General features: G+C 38.2%; 1 protein-coding gene across 5 annotated transcripts in view; it reads right to left on the reverse strand.

Annotated features, from left to right (window-relative positions):
* Positions 1-21,975, reverse strand: part of GPR160 (G protein-coupled receptor 160) — a 118,888-nt gene that overhangs the window by 71,363 nt on the left and 25,550 nt on the right. For 3 of the 5 annotated variants that reach the window (XM_045903409.3, XM_064585569.1, XM_045903407.3), the window contains 2 exons: positions 6,010-6,114; positions 585-1,855 (listed from right to left, as the gene is read on the reverse strand). In XM_045903409.3, the coding sequence (XP_045759365.1) occupies positions 767-1,783 (1,017 nt within the window). In that variant the 5' untranslated portion in view covers positions 1,784-1,855; positions 6,010-6,114 and the 3' untranslated portion in view covers positions 585-766. Of the gene's footprint in view, positions 1-584; positions 1,856-6,009; positions 6,115-21,975 lie in introns of those variants that run through there. The other 2 variants (XR_010409693.1, XR_010409694.1) reach the window with 1 other exon arrangement.

The following is a 21,975-nucleotide window of genomic DNA, read 5'->3' on the forward strand; positions in this document are numbered from 1 at the left end:
AGATGGCTTTACTCTGGCGAAGACCCTGCAGTGCACAGGGCAGTCTCCCACAACAAAGAATTATCCAACCCAAAATGTGAACAGTGCTGAGGATAAGAAACCCTCCTTTACTTTTACAGTGTGATACATTGCCCATGTGATTATGATTTGACATGCAAGTATGTGACATATAAGTTATAAATGAAAATGAATCTGGTATGTCATGGAAAGAGACCTAGTCACTACTCCCCGGTTCTGTAAGGTGAGCAACTAAAACTTTTCTTCCAGGAATATCTGTATTAAGAACAGAGAGAGAGTTTTGAAAATTACCTAAATTTAAATTGAGCTAATTTTCCCTTTATGTTAAAGGAATATTTACACCAAATAATTTTAAGAAAATGATCTTGATTTTCTTGCTCTGAATTTAATAAAAATGTTTATTTACATTTATATATCACTGGCAGAGAAGCTCAGATTTACATAACAGTTTGCATCCACTAGTTTTTTGGGTAACATGAAATCAGTATGGCCAAATATTAACTCGCTTCACTTCTGTGTTAAATTAATATTGGTAACACGCAGTGTTCCTGAACAGGTATAAAAAATTTTCTTGGAATTATTTTGTTTTTAATACCATAGTCCCAAAAGACACATTCTGAAAAGGTATGAAAGTTGGGGCCGGGGAGGGGAGCCTCAGTTCAGTTCAGTTCAATCTTTGTATGTCCTTTCCCTTTGTAAAATTATGATTCCTACTGTAGTTGTCAGTTTTAGTTTTAACATGGCAACATTAACAAATTATTATTGATATAGGCTTTTCAATTTGCTCAAGATTATGAATTGTAAGTGGAATGAAGCAGCATTTCCAGTTGACGAATGGATCCACAGGTAATGCGATGTCTCTTAAATTAAGCTTGTGACAATTAAACCAATAAACTGTAGCAATGAGAAAACTATTGACGAAGTACAACCACGGGATGTTCATCTCAATAAATGCTGGAATCTGTACTTTAAGTAAAAGGATAATTACTTGAAGTAGTACAAATGGTAACCAGGTACCAAGAAAACAGATAATGAACTTGGGCAAGAGTGTTTTTTTAGAGCTCAGAGTATAACTACAATGGGATGAAAAGGGAAAATACAGGATAGTCTCATTCATATAGGAAGTCATCCTAACAGCCTGTACCAAGGCAGTAACTTCTGACCAAGAGGTTAGAAAAGCCATAAATAAAATCACCACCATGGAAAATGACAGCCAGTAACTCTGAATGCTAATGTAGAAAGGACACTGGTAAGAATAAACATTCTGTGCCTTCAGGCTTTGGTAGATAGCTGGATCTCCCAAAACGTAAGCAAGGACTGAAATCCAAATTAAAATTACTATAAAGAAATAAAATAATTTTTGACACTTAAATGCTAGCTTTGTGGTTTTGGAGAAATTCAGGTAATAATCTATATAAGCTATCAGGAAAACTGGATAATGCAGAAAACCATAAGTGAAAGAAATAATTTGAGTAAATAGGCAGATGTGGTATTTAGTAAACCTAATGCCTAAAAATACAAAATCCCTGAAATAGGATATAATGGAAATGTTTACTAAAAGTAAAAGATCGATGAACGCTAGTGAAATGCAGAAATATTCCATAAAATTTTGATAGGTGATTTTTCTTCTCATTCCTAATGTGAGGATATTCAGTAATATTTTCCCAAGTATAATCAAGAATAGCAGACAGTTACCATCTAGAGGCTGATTTGCTTGATGTAACTGGTACTGAAAAGAGCAGTTCTCTGAAGAAAGAGCAGTCATGGTTTTAGCTGAATTGCAGAAGGTCTGCCGAAGTACATAGGATAAAACACTGCTTCACTTTCGCTTCCATCCCTGTAAGGAAGAACGAAAAGAAAACCTCATGGTATGTCTAATTTAAAGCTTTATTCTCAGGTGCCTGGGTGGCTCAGTCGGTTAAAGGTCTGCCTTCGGCTCAGGTATGATCTCAGGGTCCTGGGATCGAGCCCCGCATCGGGCTCTCTGCTCAGCGGGGAGCCTGCTTCTCCCTCTTCCCTTCCCCTTGCTTGGGCCCCCCCCATGTCAAATAAGTAAAATCTTTAAAAAAACAAAACAAAAAGAACTTTATTCTCAAAGAACTAATTTAATCCACTCATTTCCCAAATAATTACAGTTGATTTTTGAACAAGGAAGGGGTGCTGATTCCCTGTACAGTCAAAAATCGGTATATAACTTTTGACTCCCCCAGAACTTCACTACTAATAGCCTACTCTTGACCTTACTGGTAAGTCAGTTAACACATATTTTGTATATGTGTTACATTACTGTATTCTTACAGTAAAGTAAGCTAGAGAAAAGAAAATATTAGGAAAACCATAAGGAAAATACATATATAGCACTGTCCCATATTGGAAAAATCTGCATATAAGTGGACCTTTGCACTTCAAACCGGTGTTGTTCAAGGGTCCACTATAAATATATAAATAGGAATTTGTATTTCTCGTAATACAGAATATGATCAGAAAGAATGTGTATACTTTGGTCATTTTTTGAGACCCAGATGGTCCAGAACTCTCAGATCTATAAGCAAAATTTTACATATAAGCTACAACTTCTGTAAAAGTACAGGTTTTAATAAGTTGTAGAGATAGAAAAGTACTTTTATCTACCAGAACCAAAACACAGGATTAAAATAGCAGCCTGAGAGGAATAACAGTAACAATCACTGATGGCTGTTAACCCAGTTTTACTCTGACTCCAGACCATGAACATTATTATCCACCCAGCTTTCTTTTTGTCAGTGAAATGTAGGATAGCGGGCGCCTGGGTGGCTCAGTTGGTTAAGCGACTGCCTTTGGCTCAGGTCATGATCCTGGAGTCCCTGGATCGAGTCCCGCGTCGGGCTCCCTGCTCGGCAGGGAGTCTGCTTCATCCTCTGACCCTATCCCCTCTCATGTGTTCTCTCTCTCTCATTCTCTCTCTCTCAAATAAATAAATAAAATCTTAAAAAAAAAAAAAAAAAGAAATGTAGGATAGCGTTTCGCCGCAGGATCATCATTCTGAAACTCGAAGATAAAAAGCAGATGGTAAAGCTGAAAATACTGGGGACATAGGTAAAGGAAAGAAAATCAGATATGGCACCTGGACAGATGACGGAATCCGAGGAAGGAACAGGGGTTGAGTATCGATACCAGAGAACATTAAGAACTGCTAGGGAAAGGCCAAGGAACAGGAGTTGAGGCTTGAGGGCATTTGGAGGCAGGAAAAAAAAGATGAAAAAGGTCAAAGGGGAAGAAATCAGAAAAAGGATGGAAGGAAGGTGCCTGACTGGCTCAGTTGGTAGAGCTTGCGACTCTGATTTCAGGGTAGTGAGTCTGGGTCCCACATTGGAGGTAGAGATTACTTAAAAAAATAATAATAATAAAAACAAAGGATGGAAGGAAGTTCAAGAAAAATTTATCATTAAAAAAAAAAATCACAGGGTTGACCAAAAGTTGTTTCTGTAAGGCTGTTCCACCAGTGTTCATAAATAATGAAATAGTAACAAACCCACTCACAAATGTCAACAATTGGAGATGGGTTAAAAATGATACATGGTACATCCTTATGATATACTGTTAGGCAGCTATTAAAACTGCTTCTCCAGATAGGAGGAAGACTTAGTTTTCACTCTTCCTCTTTTGTACTTGTTAAATGTTAAGCCTAATGAATTTGTTACATGTTAAAAAATATAAATTTCTACAGTATGTTAAGTGAATTGCAGGTTACAAAATTATGCAGCAACATCTAATTATTAAGACATTATGCATGTACAGAAAAAGACTAAAAGGGTACTCATCGAGTTATAGGTTTCTCTGAATTTCTCAAACTTAAAGGTAAAAAGTAAGGGAATATCAAGTCTGAAAAGTAAAAAAACCTGTATTTGCCTAAAACCAGATAAATGATGATTAATTTCAAGGGAGTAGTTGAGGATATTGTCTGAGGGTAAAGAAAAAAGATCAGGGTGAGGAAAGGCTATCCGTTCTCTTTACAGACTGAACCCTATCTTGACAGTCTTTCCATCCTTGTTGAGAAGAGAGTTCAACTGATTTCTTGAGCTTCCATGTTCATCTTTTCATTGTCCAACTTTATCAAGAATCCTGCTGAGTGAGGTTAGCCAGACTTTGTCATTCTCAGGATCTGACCTCTTTCAATATCTGATTGGGTTCCTTATCCCACACCATCTTCCAATGATGACCTATCACCCTGTCCTGCCTTTAGCAAGAATCCCTTATTATCCCTGATGTTTCCTCAGTCATATTCCACCCACTCACCTCCACCTTGCTCCTTGGCTATAAATTCCTACTATTCCTTGTTGTATTCAGAGTTGAGCCCAATCTTTCTACCCAACTGCAAAATCCCATTGTAGTGGTCCCTACACCTAGCACAAAGGTCCTGGATAAAAGTCTGCCTTACTGTTCTTTAACAAGGGTCATGAATGATTTTTTCTTTAACACACTGTCATGGCTATAAATCTACCATTTCATAAGCTGACTTACTAAGGTACACAAATTATATACACATACACACGTGTATATAAAAAAGTAACTATAAAGACAGTTATAAAAAATCAGTTAATACCTATTTTCATAACTATAAAAGAACCAATGAAACAAGTTCTTTTATATGCTCAATTTTTTTCCAAATTATATATATACTTTAACTTGACCCTTTACCAAAAAGCTCCATTCAGATTTGATGTACAAAGGCATAGACTCATGGCTACCACCTTGACAAATGCCACTGGCTTTATAAGTGGTGGTGTTTGGATAAGGAAGCCCAGATGGGATGAAGAATATATGACGTCCTCCTTGTGCCAAGAAAAAAAAACAGGCTGTTTTAAATAGTCAACGTTGTTTAGAAGGGGTGTGAAGAAGGTAAATAGAGGAGGTTCGTATTTATAAAGACCCATCTAAAAAAAATACAGGATAAAAGAAACAGAATTATCTGTATAAAATAATTTTATCCTTTATAACTCTCATCCGAAATTAAATAAAGCTAAGGAATCCATGTTTAAGTGGTCAGCATCCAAGGGATATTTCCGGAGTGTCCATTTCTTCACTGGCTCTGAGAGAGGGGCCAACTGGAAGGACAGAAAAGCAGGCTAATTGGAAGAAGAAAGTAACTGAGGAGAAGGATGATCAGCGATAACCACCCAAGGCACCAGCCATGAACCTCGTTAGAAGAGGAGTGGAAGAATAAAGACAAGTTTGCAATGGAATGTGTAAGAGAATCAGAAAGCTGTAAGAAACGAGAGATGAGGGGGAAAAGGCCCTGGGAGGATACGCAACTCGAGGCAATAAAAAGCAATCAAAAGGAAGGATATCGGAACACGAGGTTCTAGTCGTTTTACACTGGTTCCTGAATATCGTGATCCTGGAAACCAGTCAAAACTTTCTCATGATACCAATTTTATGCCACACTTCCCCATAAACTGAAAGTATTCAAAATTCCAGTATTTTGTTCTTTAAACAATCTCCCAAGACAAAAAAAATCCTTTGATAGGCTACCTGTACTGAATTTTCCCTTGAAGAATGTTCACCATAACTGCAGGAAGCCAGAGATTTTTAGAAGATACAGCTCTTTTCCCAAATGATTTTTTAAACTATGAATCAACTCCTATGTTTCACATACAATGTGAATAGTTAATGTGGAAGTCCTTTTAAGGCATCTTTGGGCTTGCTCTGCGATCTGGCCAGTTTAGAAGAATTAGCAGGAAACAAACCATGATTTCTGGATCAGTCTCTGGGTTCTTATTTAAAGCCCAGGGGCGCCTGGGTGGTTCAGTCGGTTAAGCGTCTAACTCTTGATTTCCGCTCAGGGCATGATCTCAGGTTTCTGGGATCCAGCGAGCCCTGTGGCCCCTGTTGGGCTCCAAGCTCCACTCTGCTTGTCCCTCTTCCTCTGTCCCTCCCCCTGCTTGAGCTCTCTCAAATAAACAACAAAAAACCCCAATTAATTCTTAACACAACGACACTTAACATACTTACTTTGCTTTCTCCAGTAGGTCTTTCTTGGCTGATAATCTCAGTTTTACTGCCTTCAGTAATCTCACTTTTGGTACCTGGCATTCCAAAATGCCATGCAACTAAGCTCTGTGTGAAAGATAGCAAACATAAATAACCATCATTAATAGCAGTCGTAGTGGGACTTCAGTGTATCTAACTGGCTCCAACTCTCTGCTTAGAAAAACTAACTTTCTGTGGGATTAGAGCCAGTAATTAACTGCTTATATTCTTTTTTTCCGGGGAAAGGAAGACAGGGGATACATTTAGGTTGAAGCCCCCAAAGACCCTGAGATATGGGTACATATCACATGGCATCTATTTAAAGAAGTCTTGCTTGCCTTGCAGTTTTTGCCCTTAGCCGTCAGAGTCTAAACCAGTAGTTCTCAAACTATTTGGTTTCAGGACCTTTTGACACTTGTTGCACGTAACATAAGTAACATTTTAATGAAAAATTATATTTTCCCAAAAGGAAAAATTTAGTGAGCAGAGTGGCATTTTTTCCCATGTCACAAACTGCTTTGGTGTTCAGCTCAATAGCAGGCAGCTGAATTTCTCATCTGTAATCAGTTGTAATATCACACATCATGTAGCTTTTGCAAAGTCATGTGTTACATGATGAGAGTTTGAGAATAAAAATACATAATATTATAATCAAAGAGTTGTGTTATGCAGTCTCAGAGAAGTCTGACAGAACCATTTGCATCAAACAGCAGTATATAAAGAGGAGCAGGGTTAACATTCTGGTCTACTCTTGTACAGAAAATGGAATTAGCACTGTAGCTAGATTTGCTGATGCCAATGAATGGAGAAAACCTATAGTAGAAATACCATACTGAGCCTTGTTCAGGGGTTTACATACCGTTTACCTAATAACCCTTACAACAATCACAAAAAGGTAGATATTCTTCCCCATGAGGAAGCAGATGCAGGGGTAAATAAGCCCATTTCCTGAGGGTGGATGACTGATAAATGTGGGAGCTGAAATTCAAGCTCAGGTCTGAATTCAAAGCTCATATTCTTCAGTAAGTTACATTATGGCTCAACTCACAACTGGAAATGTAGAAAGGGATCAACTTAAGTATGTAAAAAGTTCTGAAAAGGTAACATCCAAATAAAAGTGACTGTGATTACTGATACCCAAAGGACCATAACTAATCTATGTGGATAATGTAATTTTATTCCTTCAAAAGGTAACTGTAAAGAAACTTTCAAAATATGGTCCTTGCTTGATGATAGGTCAAAGTTCAGTTAAAAAATAAAATGTCATTCAACTCTGACAACTTTTTTTTTTTTTACTGTGTTCTCTTTCCCAGCTTTATTGAGGTATAATTGACAAATAAAATTGTAAGACATTTAAAGCATATGCCATGATGATTTGGTGTACATATACACTGAAAGGATCCCCCTGTCAAATTAAGTAATCAGTTGTGATACTTACCTCACATATTTTTGCTCGTCGTTGAGTGCATTTAAGTTCTTCTCTCTTAAGCAAATTTCAGTTATCCAGTACAGTATTATCAGTTACAGTCACTACGTTAAACATTAGATCCTCAGACCTCATTCATCTTATACTCAAAAGTTTGTACCCTTTGGGGCACCTGGGTGGCTCAGTCGTTAAGCATCTGCCTTCGGTTCAGGTCATGATCCCAGGGTCCTGGGATCGAGCCCCGCATCGGGCTCCCTGCTCAGGGAGCCTGCTTCTCCCTCTCCCACTCCCCCTGCTTGTATTCCCTCTCTCGCTGTCTCTCTCTGTCAAATAAATAAAAAATCTTACAAAAAAAAAAAAAAAGTTTGTACCCTTTTACCAGCCTCTCCCTGTTTCCCCTACCCCCCAGCCCCTGGTAACTACTTTTCCACTCTTGGTGTCTGAGTGGAACTTTCTGTTTGTTTTAGATTCCCCATATAAATGACATCATCTGACAGCTTTTAAAGAAATATGTTTTCATTCATTTACATAGTATAATGAAATTCAATATAGAAAGTTAAGAAAATACAGGAAACAAGTTTTTATTTAACTTGTTTTTAAAAATAGGTAATATAATTTACATGGTATAAAAGTCAAGTTATAGAAGTGTATGCTGTGAAAATTATTCATCCTGCCCACTCTTTCAACACTCCTTACTCCCAACTCCTATCCAGTCCAGTTCCCTCCCTAGATAAAACTATGGTTACCAGTTACTTGTCTATCTTTCAGAGATACTCTAAAGCAAGGTTTTAAAAAGAAACTTGGAATTTCCCTGTTGCTAAGGAAGCTAGCAAAGGATTCTTGATTTGCCCCTCCCCAAGTCTCATTTGTATACTGATAACATCACATAAGAGCTGCAAAGGTAGAACACAACAAAATATGAATCAATGATTCGTCAGATCACAGGAGTAATTCCCACCAACCCCAAACATAAGGCTGGCCATGAGGAAGGGCAGCGAGGCCAGGCAGGATGACAGGAAGTAGGGATTATCTCAGGGTAAGATGACAGGTGATCTGTTTTTCCTGGAGTATAGAATTACAGTGCTCACTCCTACCTACTTCTCTGCTTCTGGGACCATAGGGAGATTTCAGTTCCCTGACACTTAAAATTAGGTGGGCCCATGATGTGGCTATTTCTAGCCAAAGGGTTATGAGGCCAAAGCATTTAATTGCAGAGGACAGCCCCTTCAGTGTTCTCTTCTCCTGCCACAGGGAATAAAGAGGCCATGTGTTCCAGATGGTACAGCTTGAAATGGTGGGGCCTCTTTCAACCTTGGTCCTTGAGTGACTGTGTGGAAGAAAGCCCCTGATGATGCACAGTGGATGTATGGTATATGCAAGAAATTAAAGTCTGTCATATTAAGCTGCAAAGATTTTGTGATTATTTCCTATGGCCTATCTGAACACATTTCCATAGAATTTGAAATTTTTCAACAGCATGTATTATTTATCAGAATTTTAAAAAGCTATAGAAGAAAACAACTTTGAAAAGCAACAGTGCAAATGTCAGAAAATTGGTAAAATAAAAACTCAGTTTTAATTCCCAATACATTAACTGCCTTTGCATTGTTTTGTTCTGATTTTCTTTATATTTGTCTATATTGGGAAAGAAGGTCTCAATTCAATGACCTACTAAGTTTCTACCTTAAATAAAGGGTGAATTAAACCCAAAGTAAGCTAAAGGAAGGCACTAAGAGCAGAAAACAATGAAGTTTATAAAACAAACAGAACAACCAGTGAACCAAAAGCTGGTTCCTTGGAAAAACAACAACAACGAACTGATAAAACTTCAGCCAAACTAAGAAGAACCTAACAAAATTAGGAAAGAGAGGACCTCACTACAGATCCTACAAACATTAAAAGGATAATAAGGGACTGTTATGAATAATTTTAATGAGACTACTGTCACAGGACATAAATTTCTGGAAGGACACTACCAAATCTCATTCAAAAAGATCCCTAACAATCTCTATTAAACCGATATTGCACTTAAAAACCTTCCCACAAAGAAAACCTAGGCTCAATGTAGATGAATTCTACTAACATTTAAGGAAGAAATACCAAACTTGAAAGAAAACAGAAGATAGAAATACCTCCTAACTTCTTTTACCAGACCGGAATCACCCTGATACCAAAAGCAAAAACATTTCAAGAAAACTAAATTATAAATCAACATCCCTCAAGAACAGAGTCAAAAACCCTTAACAAAATATTATCAAATTAAACCCATTGATACATATATAAAGAATATACCCTAATACATCACAGCCAATGCAAGCTTGGTTTAACATTAGAAAATCAATGTAACGTAATTCACTATGTTAACAGAATAAAGGAGAAAAACTGTATGATCACCTGAATTGACACAGAAAAAGCACTTAACAAAATCCAACATGATTAAAACTTCCACAAACAAAAAATAAGAGGGAACTTGGCAACCAGATAAAAAGCAGCTGTGATAAACCTAAAACCTACATCTAACGTCATGCTTAGTGATGAAAGAATGGCCATTTACCCCCCTAAGATCCACCCTTCACTCAACATTTTTTTTAGAACCCCTATCCAGTGCAGTAATGCCTTAAGAGGAAATAAAAGCCATGAAGACTGGAAAGAAAGAAGTAAAACTGTAATCATGGATCACGTACTTAGAAAATCTAAATCTATAATAAAGCTACTAAAAGTAACAAGTAAATTTAGCAAGGTTGCAGGTTTTTTAAAAATCGTATTTCTAGACACGTGATAAACAACTGAAAAATGAAATAACATTTTAGTGGTAGCATTAAAAATATGAAACATTTAGGGATAAATTTGACAAAGCACATGCAAGACAGTATTCTGAAAATTTTAAACAATACGGAAAGAAACTGAAGATATAGAACAATGAAGATATATACACCATGGGTTGGAAGACTCAGTGTATTTTTTGGTTGTTGAAACTGGCAGGCTGATTCTACAATTTATATAGAAATGTAAAGGACTGAGCAGAGCCAAAATAATTTTTAAGAACAACAAAGTTGGAGGACTTATACTACCTGATTTTAAGACTTGTTATAAAGGCACAGAAAGAGGGAAGAGGGGATGGTATCAGCATTAAGGATAGTCCTATAAATCAGTGAAACAGAAGAGGATCCAGAAATAGACATACACATTTATGGTCACTTGATTTTCAAAAGCAAGGTAATTCAATGGGGCAAAGGACAGCCTCTTCTAAAAATGACGCTGTAAAGTGGATATTCATATGGGAAAAATTACATCACATCATACACAAAAATAAACTCAGAATGGATAAGACTTTTTAAATGTGTGTGTGGGGAGGGAGATGGGTGAAGTAGGTGATGGGGATTAAGGAGTGTACTTGTGAGGAGCAGTGGCTGTTGTATGGAAGTGCTGAAATCACTATATTGTACACCTGAAACTATTATTATAGATACCGTATGTTAACTAGCTGGAATTTAAATAAAAACTTAAAAAGACTTAAAAATTTTTAAAACTTAAAAATGCCAATGTGAAATGGAAATTTCTGGAAGAAAAAAGCAAATCGTTGTGATCCTGGGTGGGTGTATCTGATTCCTCGGCCTGCCATAACAAATTAACCACCGGGTGGCTCAAAACAACAGGAATGTGTTCTCACAGTTCTAGAAGCCAGAAGACTGAAGTGTCAGCCACGTCACACTCCCTTTAAAGGCCCCCGAGAATGCTCCTCATCTCTTCCAGCTTCTGATGGCCGCTGGCGATCCGTGGCCAATCTCTGCTTCTGTCTTTACATGGCCTTCTCCGGTGTGTCCACTCTTTGTAAGAACACTACTGCATTTAGGTCTACCTTAATCCTATATGACCTCACCTTAATTACATCTGCAAAAACCTAGTTCCAAATAAGGCTGCATTCCAGGTGGACATGAATTTTGGGGGGATCCTAGGCAATCCACTAAAGTAGGCATAGCTTTTCTTAGGAAATCCATGTGCATATACACAAATTGAAAAACTGGGCTTGTTAAAAAAGAAATACTTCTCTTTAAAAGCATAGTTAAGAAACAGAAAAGGAAAGCTACAGACTGGGAGAAAATACAATAAAGATGTGACCAGTGACTTGAATCCAGAATGTAAAAGGATTCTTACACATGTAAAAGGACTCTTACAACTCAGTAAGACAATTAGCCCATTAGCAAAATGGGCAAAAGGTTCGAACAGACACACTGAGCAGACACAAATGCAAATGAAAACCACAATGAGATGCACACCCACGAGAACAGTAACATTTAGAAGAACTGACAGTACATGTGCGGCAAGGAAGTAGAAGGACCAGACCTCTCAAACACTGCTCACTTTGGAGCCTTCTGACAATGTTAAACATTCAATTACCATTTCATCCAGCTATTTACCCAAGAGAAATGAAAACAGATGTCCACAAAATGTGTACACAAATGTGTATAGCAGCTTTATTCACCATGGGTCCAAACTGGAAATGTTTCGTATGTCCATCAATAGGAGGATGAATGAACAGATTGTAGTGTACCCATATAATGTACTTCTCAGCAAGAAAAAGGAATGAATAAAAAGGATATATGCTACACAGGGATAAATCTCAGAAATGTGCTGAATGAAAAGAACCTGATACAAGAGTACAGACAGCAAGATTCCATGGAATTCCAGAAGAACAAAACAAATCCATGCTCCAGACAGACCATCAGTGGAAATCTGGGGCTAGGCTGGGGCAAGGGGGCACCAGGGAGCTTTCCGTAGAGATGCAAATGTTCTATACATTTTTCAAAATTCAAACTGTACCCTGAAAATGAGTGTTTTTATTTCTTAAGAATGTTCATCTCACAGTATTGGATATACAAGCGGAAGCCCAGAATTAATTTAAATATCCAACAATAAGGGGCACCTGGGTGGCTCAGTCGTTAAGCGTCTGCCTTCGGCTCAGGTCATGATCCCGGGGTCCTGGGATCGAGCCCTGCATCGGGCTCCCTGCTTGGCAGGAAGCCTGCTTCTCCCTCTCCCACTCCCCCTGCTTGTGTTCCCTCTCTCGCTGTGTCTCTCTCTATCAAATAAATAAAATCTTTAAAAGTAAATAAATAAATATCCAACAATAAGAAATTGTCTATATAAATTATGATACAACTTCCAATGAAAGATGGCATTTTGAATAAATGCAATTACCTCTACTTGCTCTCATAATGCCACGAAACTAACAGTAAATTGAATTTGTACCTGATTCTAAAACGAACAAGCAAACCTAATTTGTTACATGTGAGGACACTAGAGAACCAAGTCACTATGTTTTTAAACTGGTAAAAAGAGGAAACAATCAAGCATTTTTTTCTGCCTTTTTTTTTTAAACTAACTGTACCACTAGGTGACAGAATAGTGAGGGGGTGTTTACTTTTATAGAAGCTCTCTAAGTGAATAAGGAATAATAAAATTTGAAAATCACCATTCTGTAAATCCTGATGTATTAATGGAGGCAGCCAATAATCATCAGTAGCTACTAACATCCAAAGGGAGAGATGGAAGGATGTACCACCATCTCTATGAAGTAGACTTGCCGAAAACAGAACCTGACCAAGCCTGCAGATTCAACTACTTACTTAGAAAAAACAGAGGACAAAAGAACATGTCACATAGCCCCAGGAAATGCAGTAAGCAAAATCCAGCTGGAGGTCAACTCTCCAGGACAAACAACTTGTATGTTCAGTAAACTGCATCAATAACAAAAGATGAGACTTCAGATACATCAACTAAGTGCAACGTGTAGAACTTATCTGAATTCAACGAAACAATTACATTTATGGGGCGCATGGGTGGCTCAGTTGGTTGAGTGTCTGCCTTCGGCTCAGGTCATGATCCCAGAGTCCTGGGATCGAGTCCCGCATCCGGCTCTCTGCTCAGCAGGGAGTCTGCTTCTCCCTCTCCCTGCTGCTCCCCTTGCTTGTGCACACTGTCTCGCTCTAATAAATAAATAAAATCTTAAAAAAAAATTACATTTATAAGAAACTGGAAATTAGAACACTGCCTAGAAATTTGAGGTATTAATGAGTTATTAATTTTTGGCATTATAATGGTATTTTGTGATGGCTGAACTGTGGTCCCCAAAATTCGTATGTTGAAGCTCTAATCTCCAGTACCTCAGAATGTGACTGTATATGATTATGAGGCCTTTAAAGAGATAATTAAAATGAAATGAGGCCACCTGGCAGTGGGGGGAACCTTATCCAATCTGATTGGTATCCTTATAAGGAGAGATTTGGACACACACAAGAGACACCTGGGCTGTGTGCACATATAGGAAAGACCACGCAAGGACATGCCAAGAAGGTGGCTACTGTTAGCCAAGGAGTGCAGCCCTAAACAACTTCTATGGTAATTCAAAAAATGTAAAAATACATACTGAAATATTTACAGATGAGATATGTTCTCTAGAATTTGCTTCAAAATAATACAGTACATAATATGTGTTTGGCCAGGGTGGGGGTTGATGGGAGTATAGATGGGGCAGGACTGACCACAAGTTAATGGTTATTCTATTTATTTGTATATATGTCTGAAATTTTTCATAAATTTTTTAAAAGCAAAAACTTTCGGGGCACCTGGGTGGCTTAGTCGGTTGGGTATCTGCCTTCGGCTCAGGTCATGATCCCAGGGTCCTGGGATCGAGCCCCGCATCGGACTCCCTAGTCCGCGGGAAGCCTGCTTCTCCCTCTCCCACTCCCCCTGCTTGTGTACCCTCTCTCACTGTCTCTCTCTCTCTGTCAAATAAATAAATAAATCTTAAAAAAAAAAAAAGCAAAAACTTCCAACGACAAAAGAATTTATAGCAGACACCAGGCAAAAAAAAAAAAAAAGTCCAGAGGCTGGAAAATGAATGGATGAATGGTAAATGACTTAGCATCCTGCTACATAAAGTGTGGTCTGAGGAGCAGAAGCATAGCATCACCTAGGAGCTGTTTTAAGTACAAAATCTCAGGCTCCAACTTGGACCTACTGAATCAATCTGCATTTTTATTTATTTTTTTAAGATTTTATTTATTCATTTCAGAGAAGAGAGCACAAGCAGGGGGAGAGGGAGAAGCAGACTCCCCGGTGAGCTGGGAGCCCAACATGGGGCTCGATCCCAGGACGCTGGGATCATGACCTGAGCCGAAGGCAGATGCTTAACCAACTGAGCCACCCAGGTGTCCCTCAATCTGCATTTTTAATAAAATCCTCAAATGAACCCCATATACTGCTAACAGACCGAGAAGCTAGCAGGGGAACAGGCACAGTGGCAACCTAATTTCTACCTCAGGGCCCTCAAAAGGCTCAGGAATTGCTGGCTCAGGTAACTTTGGAAAGGGATGCAAAGGTGGGGCTAAAAACAGGACTGTTGCAAATGAAAAACAGATCCCAGATCCCTTCCCTGACTCAATACAACAGCTGACTGCCTCTTCATGGAGTAAGAATGGAGGTTTTCTCCTCTGGCAAGAGTAAAACAGATGGTCTCTGGACTCTGGAAAGAGTTCAGAATGGAGGGATACCATGCTGGAAAAAGAGGGAGACCAAGGAAAAATACACATATTAAAAGTTGAGACCTCTCCAGCCTGCTTTTCCCCACTTGGATTTTTGAATACCATTAATCACAAAAATATCTAATGATACTGACCTTGAGTCTTCCTTAAGGAAATATCCTAGACAATGCCCTATTGATCAATATGATTACATATCCAAAGATCATCAGACATTCAAAGAAAATCTCCACTATGAAAAGTCAAACCCACAAGGAGAAAAAGACAACTTGGAGGAAAGAGACACAATCAACATTAGAAGAAAACTTTATTTAGAAACTCCTTGTTTTCAGGTAGGAAACACTACATCCATGAAACAAGAAGAGAGGCTATTTAAAATGACAACAGAGGGCGCCTGGGTGGCTCAGTTGGTTAAGCGACTGCCTTCGGCTCAGGTCATGATCCTGGAGTCCCTGGATCGAGTCCCGCATCGGGGTCCCTGCTCAGCAAGGAACCTGCTTCTCCCTCTGACCCTCCCCCCTCTCATGTGCTCTCTCTCTCTCATTCTGTCTCAAATAAATAAATAAAAAAAAATCTTTAAAATGACAACAGAAAACAAGAAAGTACTCTTGGAAAATAAAAATATGATCATTCAAAGAAATGAGAGCTGGGTGGGTAACTTGAAAACAGGTAAATTAAGGGAAAGAATAATTTACCCTCCCCCATATGAGATATACCACTGGACAACCAAGTGGCAGATGAGGGGAAGTAGCTCTTTAAAGAGTGTTCCAACTTAAAAATGAAAAATAAATTGTAGACTTAGAATTCCAATCATTTTGCAACCAGCTCTTCTTCCCCAACCTCCCACCCATGAATTAACAGGTATAAACCTTAAGCAACTATTGCTACCCATCATCACAGCAGGAGAAAAACCAGACATTCAGTGTCTCCTACAGACTGACCTGGAGTCTGATAAAAATCTCCAGCTCAGCTGCCAATTTGGAAGAAATACAGAGGATACAAACTGGAAGTAATCCAAATTTCTATCAACAACTGAATGGATGAACAGTAGTGTATCCACACAATGGAATATTACTCAGCAATAAAAAAGGAAGAAAGTACCCAAACTTGCAACAGGGATGAATCTCAAAATAATGATGCTGAATGAGAGAGGCCAGGCCAAAAGAAAAAAAAAAAATGTGCACTGCATGATTCCATTTATGTAAAATCTTAGAAAATACAAACATACCTATAATAAGGAAAGCAGATCCTCAGTTGCAAAGGAGATAGGGAGAGGCAAAAGGGAGAAATTACAAAGGGGCACAAGGAACTTTTGGGGGGTGATAGGTGTATTTATTATCCTGATGGTGGCGATCTTTTCGTGGGTGCAGACATATGGCAGAAGGTCTCAAACTGTACACAATAAGTATGTGCTGTTTACTGTATGTTAGTTATACTTGAATAAAGCTGTTTTTAAAAAAGGAAAGAAATGCAGAGAACAGAGGGACCTACTAGGTGGTACCAAGAGCATGTAATCAGCAAAAGTCACACTGTGGAAAACTCTAAAGGTCAAATGGTTCAGTTCTTCAATAGAAGAACAGGGGAAAGGGGAATGGAGAAGTAATCTATAGAGCAAAAAAGAGACTTAAGACATCTCCGGGGCACCTGGGTAGCTCGGTCAGTTGAGTGTCCGACTCTTAATCTCAGTTCAGGTCTTGATCTCAGGGTTGTGAGTTCGAGCCCCACGTTGGGGCTCCACACCCAGTGTGGAGCCTATTAAAAAAAAAAAGACATCTCAAATAATTTTTTTTAAAAGAGTAAGACTGAAGTCTCCAGGGATACACATTTGGGTGATTAGACCATCTTTTAGAAATACAAGGAAGTGACTGCTCTGTGAGCCGTGTTACTCTGGGGGAAAGGAGCTGGGAATGGGAGAGGCCCCACAGAAGGGCTGTATGGGGCCGAGGCCTAGGTCTTTATCTGAGTGGTAGTCACAAGGGTGTTCACCTTATAATCCATTAAGCTATACATTTGTGTGTACAGCACACCATCTAAATTAGAGCAGGGCATATGGCTACGGGAGAAATTTCTAGAAGATGGACATTCCAAATATCTTTGAGTGTACTTGAAGAGATTTACAGAATAGGAAGAATTTATGGTTGAATTAGTGACAAATATAAAGAAATAAAGAAAAAAGACCAAAGGAAAACAAAAATGTTGTTCAGGAAAGGAAATGCAACTGTAATATACATACAACATTGGTTAGCTGTGGATGGTTTTTGCAGAGTCCTACTAATGTTAACACTGGACACTGCTCTAAACATGATTAGAACATGGTGATGTTGACAGCACGGGGCCTGGGAAATGTGCATGGGTAAAATGACGGTGGTAGTGGGGCTTCCCAGCAAGACAGAAGAGGCCTGGATAATCACCTTCCCTTTAGGAAGTAAACAGCTAATGCTTAAAGTGAGAAATGCTGAATGTATAATAAGCACATTATCAGAGGTATGAAGGTAAATACCATCGGCAAAAGGAACTGAAGTTGCCCGTGAGGAGCAGAGGAGCAGGCAGAGAAAGGACTCTTTTTTTTTTTTTTTTTTTTAAAGTCCTGGAATAAGCCTGTGACCCAACCAGGTAATCCTTTTGAACAATGTACCTTTGTTACTTGGGTAAAAATTAAAGTTGTATTTGAAAATGACAATAAGGAAATTTTACTTTAAAACAAAAGTCTGTATTTCACCTATTTTTAGGGTATGCTGTTCTCCACCATTTTTTCTCTCTTAAGCCAGGATGCTGATGGCCTCTTACAGTCACTGTCCTCAGCATGAAACATTTTTCACAGAAACACTAGATTATGCAACCCACTGTCAGTTTGTCTCGTAACTGCTCCTGTGAAGCTAGATCATTTGACCCAGGTGTGTGTCATACTTCTCTACCGTAGGGGTACTTTCTCCCTTTTGTAATCAGTAAGTGATCTCCAGGCTAAGCCCTTGAGACTGTCAGACTGTGCTGTTCCGCAACAAAGTTTCACCTCATGGTTTATCATCCATTCTCATCCTTGCCTGAATCAATTACCATATTGGGAAAACAGTGATTTTTCTAATTCTAGGATTCATTCTGCTTTCATGAACTAGCAGTTTTTCTTTTTTCCGGAAATACATATTCAATTTGTTTTTATTCAGTGTGTCATAATCCAGCACCATCAGTATTCCTTTGAATGCCTAATTTTTTCCCAAATTCCTCCTGTCAAGAGTTCCTTCAAGCTAGCCCCTGTGTCCTCTTGACGGGTCTCTGAAGTGCCTGTTTGCTTTCTGGCATCTTGAGCTTCTGCTGACCCAGAGTCATTTTTTTTTCAAAGAATCCTAGTTCCTTTTATTGAAAAAACGGTACTGAAAAAGCAACATCTGAGCTCCAGGTACGCACATTACACTAGGGTGTGTCACTGTGTCTAGGCCCTTTCGGTAGGTGGGGCTAGAAATTTTTTTTAAATCAAGACTTCATACTGATAACCTCCAATTCAAAGCAAACATCACAAGAGTCTTCCTTTCACTTTACCTCATTCCGTATTTTTATCTCCCTTCTCCCATAATGAGAACCTGGTTCCCAATTACATTAGCATGTCGATTTATTTGTTCTGACTATAATACGTACTAAAGAGTTTCGGACTTACTACACTCACACCACTGCCTATAACTAACCAGGAAATAAAGAGCAACATTTCTTTCCCACTCTTCTTGTCCCCACTATGGTGTCCAGTCAGAGCACTGTGATAAAAGTTACCCAACTAGCTTTTTGTTTTACTTTGTGTTTATGTAATCAATTTGTTTTTATTAGTTGCTCTTTGTATATTCAATTAGAGGATTTGCTTTGTTTTCATTTTATTTTTTTATGTAATTGAATATGTAAGATATTTACATGGTTTAAATTCAAAACTATATATAAAAGAATACTAAGGAAAGTCCCATTTCCATTCCTTATCCCCCTCCCAACCATATCCACCACCCACTTACCATTTGTTTCTGGCTTATAGTTCCTAAGCATCTTCTGCAAAAATGATTTGTGGAGGTGTTTCCTCTGGAAGAATTACTAGAAGTGAAACTGCTAGGTCAGAGGGTAAATGCTTATGAGCTTTTGTTAGGTATCACCAAATTCTCTTCCATAGTGACGGCTGACTTCCTTTTTCTTACCACAATAACTGGTCATCATTTGTTACCATACCACATTGTTACAATATTATTAAATATATTCCCTAGGCTGTACTTCTTTTTTTTCTTCTTCTTTTTTAAAAAAGACTTTATTTGACAGAGACACAGCAAGAGGGAATACAAGCAGGGGGAGTGGGAGAGGGAGATGCTGTACTTTTCATTTCCATGATGGACTGACTTTATAACTAGAAGTTTGTCCTCTGAATTTGCTTTCCCAATTTTGCCCATCGCACCACCCATCTCCCATCTGGCAACAGCCAGTTTGTTCTCTGTATTTAAGAGTTTGCTTTTTGGTTTCATAGTTGGGTTCTTTAGATTACTCATGTAAGTGAAATCATGTGGTATTTTTCTTTGTCTGACTTATTTCATTTAGCATAATACCCTCTATCTCCATCCATGTTGTCACAAATGGCAAGATTTCATTCTTTTCTTAAATTTTTTTTAAAGATTTTTTTACCGTCGAGCTATATTCTATTGTGTATGTATACATGTACCTTCCTTTTTTTCTTTTTTAAGATTTTATTTATTTATTCATGAGAGAGAGAGGCAGAGACAGAGGGAGAAGCAGGCTCCCCAAGGAGCAAGGAGTCCGATGTGGAACTCGATCCCAGGACCCTGGGATCATGACCTGAGCTGAAGGCAGGCGCTTAACCATCTGAGCCACCCAGGCGCCCCCCATGTACCTTCCTTATCCATTCATCTATCTACGGACACTTGGGTTGCTTTCATATCTTGGTTACTGTAAATAATGCTACAATAAACGTAGGGGTGCATGTATCTTTTTGAATTAGCGTTTTCATTTTCTTTGGGTATACACCCAGTAGTAGAAGTACCGGATCATATGGTATTTCTATTTTTAGTTTTTTGAGAAACCTCCATACTATTTCCCACTGGCTGCACCAGTGTGCATTTCTACCAACAGTGCACCATGGTTCGTTTTTCTCCATATCCTCACCAACAGTTGTTTCCTATGGTTTTGATTTTAGCCATCCTGACTAGTGTGAGGTGAGATCTCATTTGGTTTTGATTTGCATTTCCCTGATGATGAGTGATGTTGAGCATCTTTTCATGTTTCCTTTGGCCATCTGGGTGTCTCCTCTGAAAGATGTCTGGGGGCGCCTAGGTGGCTCAATCAGTTAAGCATCTGCCTTTGGCTCAGGTCATGATCCTAGAGTCCTGGGATCGAGACCCATGTCAGGCTCCCTGCTCCACCCAGAGTCTGCTTGTCCCTCTCCCTCTGCTGCTTCCCCTGCTTGTGCTCTCTGTCAAATAAATAAATTAAATTAAAGAAAGAAAGATGTCTGTCCAGGTCCTCTGACCATGTTTTAATCGGTTTGTTTTTGTTTTTGTTGGTGTTGAGTTATAAAAATTCTTTATATATTTTAGATATAAACCCCTTATCTAATATATCATTTGCAAATATTTTTCCCATTCAGTAGGATGCCTGTTTGTTTTGTTTTGCTGTGTAAAAGCCTTTATTTTGATGTAGTCTCAATAGTTTATTTTTGTTTTTGTTTCCCTTGCCTGAAGAGACATATCTAGAAAAATGTTGCTAAGGGCAATGTCCAAGAGATTACTGTCTATTTTTCTTTTAGGAGTTTAATGGTTTCAGGTCTCACATTTAGGTCTCTAATCCATTTTAAATGTATTTTTGTGTATGGTGTTAGAAAGTGGTCTAGTTTCATTCTTTTGCATGTAGCTGTCCAGCCTTCCAAACACCATTTATTGAAGACTGTCTTTTCCCATTGTATATTCTTGCCCCCTTTGTCATAGATTGACTATTTTACCTGTTCCATTGATCTTTGTGTTTATTTCTGTGTCAGTACTATACTGTTTTGAGTACTATAGCTTTGTAGTGTATCTTAAAATCTGGAATTGTGATATCTCCAACTTTATTCTTCTTTCTCAAGATTGGCTATTAGGGGTCTTTTGTGGTTCCATACAAATTTTAGGATCGTTTGTTCTAATTCTGTGAAAGATGCTACTCGTATTTTGATAGAAATTGCATGCACTGAATCTGTAGCTTGCTTTGGGTGGTATAATTCTTCCATTCCACAAGCATGAATATCTTTCCATTTGTGTCATCTTCAATTTCTTTCATCAGTGTTTTATAGTTTTCAGAGTACAGGTCTTTCATATCCTTGGTTAAATTTACTCCTAGGTATTTTATCCTTTTTTGTGCAATTGCAAATGGGATTGTTTTCTTAATTTCTTTCTGCTGCTTCACTTTTAGTGTACAGAAATATAAAACATTTCTGTATATTAATTTTGTATCCTTCAGCCTTACTGAATTCATTTATTCTAATAGTTTTTTGGAGGAGTCTTTAGGGTTTTCTATATATAGTACCATGTCATCTGCAAATAGTGACAGTTTTACTTCTTCCTTACCAATTTGGATGCCTTTTTATTTCTTTTTCTTGTCTTATTGCTGTGGCTAGGACTTCCAGTACTACGTTAAATAAAAGTGGTAAGAGTAGACATCCTTGTCTTATTCCTGATCTTATAGGAAAAGCTCTCAGTTTTTCACCATTGAGTATGATGTTATAGCTGTGGGTTTCTCATAGATGGCCTTTATTATGTTGAGATATGTTCCCTCTCAACCTACTTTATTGAGGGTTTTTATCCTTCCTCTTGTTAATATGATGTATTACACTGATTGAGTTGCAAATATTGAACCACCCTCACATCCTTGGAATAAATCCCATTTGATTGTGGTGAATGATCCTTTTTTATGTATTATAATTAGCTTTGCTAATATTTCGTTGAGAATTTTTACATATATGTTTATCAGGAATAT

Source organism: Mirounga angustirostris, unplaced genomic scaffold, assembly GCF_029215605.1.
Source record: "Mirounga angustirostris isolate CCGP_5_RB_7025 unplaced genomic scaffold, mMirAng1.0.hap1 SCAF_1, whole genome shotgun sequence".
Classification (NCBI taxonomy): Eukaryota; Metazoa; Chordata; class Mammalia; order Carnivora; family Phocidae; genus Mirounga; species Mirounga angustirostris.